At 41.8% G+C, this 8,295-nt stretch overlaps 1 protein-coding gene across 1 annotated transcript in view; it reads right to left on the bottom strand.

Moving 5' to 3' along the window:
• Nucleotides 1-1,727: 1,727 nt before the first annotated feature.
• The window catches only part of LOC147892904 (uncharacterized), a 344,347-nt gene continuing 337,779 nt past the window's right edge, over nt 1,728-8,295 (bottom strand). Inside the window, exons 9-11 of the mRNA XM_087386813.1 lie at nt 2,455-2,570; nt 2,106-2,189; nt 1,728-1,844 (exon numbers count right to left, since the gene is read on the bottom strand). Coding sequence (XP_087242939.1) covers nt 1,728-1,844; nt 2,106-2,189; nt 2,455-2,570 — 317 coding nt within the window. The remainder of the gene's footprint in view (nt 1,845-2,105; nt 2,190-2,454; nt 2,571-8,295) is intronic.

Below are 8,295 nucleotides of genomic sequence, written 5' to 3'. Positions count from 1 at the left end.
GAAGAAGGAGAAAATGGCGGACTGGAGCAGAGGTCAACGATGAAGAGGATGGACAGCTCCACGTTGAGCTGGCTGTGTCATGCTTGGGCTATCAAATCATTGAGCTCCATAACAAAATTCGCGCGCAAAAACAAATTTCGTCACTTCTTGCAAGGGCTGTAACTTTTCACAGAAAACTTGGATTGCAATGATTTAAAAACAAAATTTGTAGTACTCAAGATTCTCTACAACTTCACTGAAGACAAAAGCCGTGATTCTGCTTCTAGGTCTGAATAAAAGCATCACATCGTCCACAGGTCACAGAAAGATGTAGCTGAAGGCAGGAGAAGAGAGGTGGCAGATCATAGTGTGGAGAAGAGAGCTCAAGGAAGGAGAGAAGAGGGCAGCCTTCCAAGGAGGAGGAGGTAGAGTAGCTTCATTGGCATCCCTCACCTCGACCTCTTGGAAGGGAAAGGGAAAGAGAGAGCAGGGCTAGGAACATGGCTTTGATACCACATGAAGAGATCTAGTAGAGCTAGCTAGGAACGGAATGGAAATGTGGAAAGCATAATGAAAAGAAAAATGGAAAGGAAAATGAAAGAACAAGTGCTAGGCAATGATAACCAAAATACTCACATGATATAAAGCTTGATGTTGACTGATGTCATAGACAATAGACAAGTACAACACTATATAGTGTGACACTAGACTCTAGAAAGCCATAGTGTATATGGGATAGCTCCCAATATGACACGTGGCATCTCTAAGACTCACTAGACTATAAAACACACCTAAAACACTCATTTTAGACTCACTTTGGCTTCATATTCCAACACTCTTCATTTGTTAACTACCTGGGGGCTCAACATACATCTTATGTGTATGTAGATACATAAATCTTCACACATGTACACATACACAAGGTTTACATATCCATCCCATTATGTTTTGAGTCAAGACTTCTACAACCAACATAGGTGGTGCAGATTTTAAATATTTCATTCCTTACCTTACCATGAATCCCGAGTGTGCAACCAAGGTAGATTGTGTCTAGAGATTTCATGCTCTTTTCAGTTTATAAAGAAAGATATACCGTTGAAAAAACAAGAATGACAATTCTTGAACTTCTAAGCAGAAGATCTATTCGTCTTTCTCTCCTCACAGTCACCCATACATACTCACACCCATCACTCACTCATGATACCATGAGGGTGGTATCCCCCTCCAAATAATTGCAGAGTAGCCAAGAAATGTATCAGGACCAGCATCAACGTCTAGTGTGGCACCCTGCACAACATGCTAATTGTTCTCCAATCGCATGCCATGTCCATAGAGATTTGATGTCAAAGTCCCGTGTCCCTTGGGAGCTGTGGCTGTAATTGAAGGCATATGGAGCTTGAATTCATTAGGAAATTGGTGAAGTTGAGGTGGAAAAGATAAAAAAATTGTGGATGAAAATCTATGTATGGGCATGGCGGCCTACAAGTGTTCACATAACCTCCCAAAGAAAGGCAAGGGTTTAGCCACTTGGGCTATAAGGTCAAGTGATGATAAAGAGATTTCTTTTAAACCTTCAAAGGAATGCACATGCAATCATGTTACTAGACACCAATAAATGAAATTTTCTACATCTTAAAATCAGTAAACAAGATGGGAAACAGGGCATCTTCTGATAACTAATTGGCTGCAAGCTGGAAATACCACATGAAGTCCTGAGCAAAGGGAGCCATCAAACTCAAGGATATGATCTATTGAAAGGTCTTATATTCTCCTCTATTATTTTCTCTATTCTGTGAATAGTCTTGAATGGACTTAACAGCTCGTAGATGAAGCAGTTGTCGTTCCAAAACTGGTTTATGCCGTACCTGCACACAGCAATGGATATCAAGTTCACTGAGCTGGAAAGGTTTTTCATAAATTATACTAGAAAAAATAAGAAAACTGTCTAACCATGTCACCTTGTGCATGATGTTCATTCTGAATTGTTTAAATTTCAGAGTATAAATAATATCCACAAAGCTATATCCAAGAAGATCAAAACCGTTTTTATAAGGTATGTTGAGAGAAACTTGTTTGTCATTCTATAACGTATCACTACTCAGAATCAGCAGGTTGAGGTATCCTACACGGATCCGATGCTGTCCAAGTTCAGCAAGCTCTTGCTTGTCGAAAAAATAGTGAAGCTTCTGCAAATTTGTTGGAGACGTCTCCTGGCCACTTTCATCTCCACTGAAGTGCTTTGCAATATCTATGACAGATGACAAGATGAGAAAGGGATAGAATAAGGTTGGAAGAAACCCTACTCATGAGTGGTTCCAATAACGGAAAAAGTCGATCCTCAACGTGATTCAAACTGAGAGTGATGAGATACTCAATACAAATGTACATCAGCTCAACTGTGTACATACTTTTTGACTTGCTTTCTGGAAATATCTCCAATGGCCTGGAATCAGCATCCCCTTGAGTGTTCAGGACAGTATCACTTTCTGAAACCCTTTCTTCTTGAATCAACACTTTGTCACAACTCTCTAGAATGGCTTGCTTTAGTTCATCATCAAGATGCTCTACAACATATTCTGGAAGAGACTCCTCTGAAATAGCATTCAAAGGATCAAATACTTCTTTAAAAAATGGATATTAGCAAAAACCACTATAGAAGAAGTAAAAAAGAGGGCCATGAGAAAGAAGGGGGGAGGAACTGGGGACCTGCAGGGGAAGAATCAAGTATTGGGAAACTTATGTCACATTAGGAATACCAAAAAGCTTAGTCAATAATGGTTCAATGCCTCATAATAATGGAGGACAACCAGCCACTTCCTTCTTTCAACATTCCTAGATGACCTACTACAGAGGCTTGAAGCAGACGTTACCTTTTTCTGCAATTTAAACAGTCATACCTGCAAAGCACCCGATTTATGTTATGGATGTGCTCCTAGAATCCTAGGTTGACAATTGATAGGCTGAATATTCAGAAAAGAACTTTGCTTGCCCAAGCCTGTGGCCTGCTTTGCCAACTATCAATCAACAGTCCTTGAGGTCTGAATTTTTCTATCGATAGACCTATCATGTCCGATTCCCTGTGTTTGCTTGTGGTCCCAAATCATGAACGCACTGTGCATCTGTGGCTGGTTAAAGTATAAATGGAGCATATAGTTTGGCTAGGAAGATGTTGATGGTCGTTTATAAGCAACCTCTGAGTTAAGATTATGAACAAGTAGACATTAATGTAACTATTTCCACTGACATATCTTGCATGGCATAGAGCTCACACCTTTTACTGCTCAGGTCCTTGTTAGAATATGAAGCCAAGTTGAGTCAGTTCTAGTGAGTTCTAGTGTGAGTTCTAGTCTAGTGTGTCCGATAGATGCCACGTGTCACATTGGGAGTTATCCCATATGCATTGGTGTTAATATGTGTGTGTGCTCTCTTTATAAGAGTTGTACTTGTCTAGTGTCAAATCAATCAAGTATCAAGATACAAGCTCTTTGGTCTACATGTGAGTACTTCATTTTGGTTCACTACTCTAGTCATTTCATTTCCATTTCATTATGTCTCTCTTTGAGTATCACTTCCTCTCTCCCTAGCCTACCCTCTCTCTCTCTCCCTCTCCACCATGTGCCTTCAGTCCTATATCTAGGTCAAGGAATATGGGATTCTCCAATGAAGGGAATCAAATATGCTATATCTCAAAAAAGGGTGGGGAAATTGAATCATGTAACAAGGCTACCAAAACAGGGATCTACCCATCCTTTCTATTCAAATACCAACCGCCAATCCCTCTAAGCCAATCAGAAACTATGATCTTCCCCTCTGATTGTTGACCACTGATGATGCCAATGTCTGCTAACCCTTTGACTGTTGACCAATGATGATGCCAATGTCTGCTAACCCTCCCCTCAGATAACTCTGATCAATCCGCTAATCAAGGTTGCTTGGCCAGTGCTGCTTTCTACATTGAAGAATCTTGCGATCAACTATTGTGCTATACTAGATAAGCTGTTGAGCGCCACCCCCTCTCTACAAGATCCCAATGGAAACCCAAAGCTTGCCAAGAGACTCCCTAACACTCTCCTCTCTGCTACTAAAGTAGCCTCAAGTCTACAAACTTATACATACCTTGGAGTCTAAAATATGGCACAAGTGAAGTTCCAGAATCCCACCTCTATGCCCAGTTTGATGTGGATGGCTAGACCATCCAAAAAGTGAGTGGTAGAGAAAACCAAAGTCTAAACCTATGTCCCCCCCAAAAAAATTTCTTTTTTAGCTTTACAGAAAAGAACTTTCTATTAATGCTTGAAAAAAAAGCCATACAAATCATCTATCTTTGTGGTGCTGATCGTGTAAGAAATAGATTGAAGAAAAACTAACTGCTGACTAGCCTATTTTCAAAGAACCCAACTCACGGCCTAGGGTGTCTATGAAATAGGGACCAATAGCCATGGTGGGAGACTATACAACCAGCAAATTCCTCGTTCTATGACTATATAGAAGACATCTACAGGCTAAGCCTTGCAAAAAAAGCGCCCGTCTTGCTAGTCATCCGAGATCCCATCGTCCTTCGCTTCCATAAAGCATGCAAGGTGTAGATGATGTCCTACCAAATGGCCATGAGGGTGATTACCGAGGGACCTGCAGGCCTCCAATCACAAAATTGCAATGGGCAACCCAAATGTTGTAAGCAATGATGCTGGAAACTGTTGGAATATGAAGCCAAAGTGAGTCAAAAATGAGTGTACTAGGTGTCTAGGGGGTGTTTTATAGTCTAGTGAGTCCTAGACATGCCACGTGCCATATTGGGAGATATCCCATAGACATTGTGACTTTCTAGAGTCTAGTGGCACACTATATAGTGTTGTACTTGGTCTTGAGTCAAGATACATCAGTCAACATCAAGCTTTATATCATGTGAGTATTTTGGTTATCATTGCCTGGCACTTGTTCTTTCATTTGTTTTCCATTTTGCCTTTTCATTATGCTTTCCATATTTCCATTCCGTTCCTAGTTAGCTTGGCATTCTCCTATCTCCATGTCTCTTCATATGGTATCAGAGCTACCTCCAAGAGGTTGAGGTAAGAGAGTAGCCATGAAGCTGTTGGAATATGAAGCCAAAGTGAGTCTAAAATGAGTGTTCTAGGTGGTCTAGGTGTGTTTTATAGTCTAGTGAGTCCTAGACATGCCACATGTCATATTAGAAGTTATCCCATATACTTTTTTTTTAAGTAATATCCAGTGTATATATTTATATGATCATATATATATTTATATTTATATTAGAAGTTATCCCATATACACTATGGCTTTCTAGAGTCTAGTGCCACACTATATAGTGTTGTACTTGTCTATTGTCTATCACATCAGTCAGCATCAAGCTCTTTGGTATCATGTGAGTACTTGTCCATTGCTTTCATTTTCTTTCCATTTCATTTCCATTATGCTTGTTATCTTTCCTTTCCATTCCTAGTGTTAGCTTGCTTCTCTCCCTACCAGTATGATCTTTCATGTGGTATCAGAGCCATGTTCCTAGCCCTGCTCTCTCTTCCCCTTTCCCTTTCCCTTCCAAGAGGTCGAGGTGAGGGACGCCAATGAAGCTACTCTACCTCCTCCTCCTTGGAATGCTGCCCTCTTCTCTCCTTCCTTGAGCTCTCTTCTTCACACCATGATCTGCCACCTCTCTTCTCCTTCCTTCAGCTACATCTTTCTGTGACCTATGGACGATGTGACGCTTCTATCCGGATCTAGAGGCAGGATCACAGCTTTGTGTCTTCAGCAAAGTTGTAGAGGACCTTCAATACTATAAATTTCGTTTTTACATCATTGCAATCCGAGTTTTCCATGAAAAGTTACAGCCCTTGCAAGAAGTGACGAAATTTATTTCTGCGCGCGAATTTTGTTCTGGAGCTCAATGATTTGACAACCCAAGCATGGTGCAGCCAGCTCAACGTGGAGCTGTCCATCCTCTTCATCGTTGACCTCTGCTCCAATCCGTCATTTTCTCCTTTTTCCCAACATTCTATTGGAGCTGCTGCCCTGCCCGTAAGTTGGTGCCCGTCATTCTTTTGGAGTTGCTGTCCTTCTACTTTTATCTGCCATGAAGAAGTTCCAGACTTGCTCCAGCTGATTTTGTTTGAGAAGTTTAATGGTAAGAATTTCCCTACATGGAAAACAAACATGCGTCTTGTACTTATGAAAGATGGAGTGTGAAATGTTGTGTATGGCAAGGAGAAAAAGCCACAATCATATGAAAAGAAAATTACACAGTGGGAGAATCTGAATAACAAAGCTCCTTCTCTCATTGATTTGGGGTTGGGTGATGATGTTATTCATCATTTTTATTTTGATTCCACTGCTCACGACTTATGGGATAAGTTTGAAGAATTGTTCGGCAACAAAATCATCAATTCAAAGGTATTCCTCAGACAGGAATTCTTCAAGCTGCAAATAAAGCATGAAGACTCTCTTTTTTCTCACTTGAATCATATGGAATCCCTTATCACTCAGCTTGCTAGTCTGGCGGCCCCTGTAGGGAAAGATGATCAAGTTGCTGTGCTCCTCTCAAGCATTGAGGAAAATTCTAGGTACCGGGAGATCATACCAGCATTGCGTGTGACACAAATGGGTTATCATGATATGGTTGCTAAGCTTATTGATCATGACAAACGGTATGCAGACACTCCGTACTCCATTGTACTGTACTCCAAGGGTAAAGGCAAAGGCAAATTCAAGCCTTTCAAATGCAATCACTGTGGGAAGCTTGGTACACCGAGGATCGCTGCTTCCAGAAGCTTGCCAAGCAACAACACAAGGATCATGTCAACTTGGTTGGGGCTGCAACAAGTGAAGACGAAGAAGAAGATGATGCTTCGACACCGACTCATGCTCTTTCTGCCAACATCAGAGATCTCTCTCTCTATTCAGAGATCTATGAACCTAATGATCAGGACTTTTGTTTATGAATTATTATTCCTACAACTTGATGTATTTTGGGGTCCTCTGCCGTGGGTAGTCCCCCTAAAATAATATGTATTGAGTGTTTGGTTTTCATTGAGTCTAAAGGTTCTCTACCTTGGATAGTCCTCCTAAAAAGATATATTGGTTTTCATATTTTTGTGTGTGGCTTCCTAACATGTCCTGTTATGAAGCCAAGGGGGGATGTACTGTGGGAGCCATATGTATTGGCTTTCATAGGTCTCGTTATTGGTCCAGGATGTTGGTGTATTCCTAGACCTATGAGCTGGTCATGTAGCCATGCTATAACGTGAGTCTCTAAGCATGTTGAGTCTCAAGCCACGAGAGTGCTTGGATCAACCTTTGAACACGCTCTAATTTTAGCCTCTGAGTTACATGGGGTGCACAGTTTGATGACTGTCATTATCATATTCTGTTCTTGGTTCCATTCCAGTAGTCTCTCACCTTGCCTTCATGGGGGGGTGTTGGAATATGAAGCCAAAGTGAGTCTAAAATGAGTGGTCTAGGTGGTCTAGGTGTGTTTTATAGTCTAGTGAGTCCTAGACATGCCACGTGTCATATTGGAAGTTATCCCATATACACTATGGCTTTCTAGAGTCTAGTGTCACACTATATAGTGTTGTACTTGTCTATTGTCTATCACATTAGTCAACATCAAGCTCTTTGGTATCATGTGAGTACTCGTCCATTGCTTTCATTTTCTTTCCATTTCATTTCCATAATGCTTGTTATCTTTCCTTTCCATTCCTACTGTTAGCTTGCTTCTCTCCCTACCACTATGATCTTTTAGAAGCTACCTTCCCTCCTCCTTGGAAGGTCCTCTCCCCCACTTGACCTCTCCCTTGAGCTCTCCTCTTTTCCATCGTGAGCTCTTCTCCTCCCACCCAAGCCTCACCAACGTGAAGCTGCCCATCTACGTCATGATGCTGAGATTCTACCACGACTTGAAGCTGCCACGTATCCCATGCTTTGTACGCCATTTCTGAGCCAACTGAGCTGTCATTTTCTGCCCTCTATTCCAGCCTCTTCTGCACTCCATTTTCTCCTCTTTCCACCTGCTTCTACTGCTCCAAAACCCCCCACCATTTCTGTGATTCTCCATGCTGCCCACGCTGCTGCTGCTACCCACGCAGCTCTAACTCCACGCTGCCCATGCTGCTGCTGCTGCTGTGCCCACGCAGCTCTAGCTCCTGCTGCCCACGCTGCACTTGCTGTCCATGCTGCCTCTGCCTTCTCTGCTCTCACCTCTTCACACTTGAAAATTTCGCTTGCGAACAGACCCTCTTCTCTACCCGTCACTTGCTCCACATCCCGTCAACAACAAGTGAAGCTGTTCCGAACTTGATGTGA

This window comes from Dipteris shenzhenensis, chromosome 16 (assembly GCF_047967505.1).
Source record: "Dipteris shenzhenensis isolate YYH24624 ecotype China chromosome 16, Dip_SZ_1.0, whole genome shotgun sequence".
In the NCBI taxonomy this organism is placed as follows: Eukaryota; Viridiplantae; Streptophyta; class Polypodiopsida; order Gleicheniales; family Dipteridaceae; genus Dipteris; species Dipteris shenzhenensis.
This window is presented reverse-complemented; position numbering and strand designations above follow the sequence as displayed.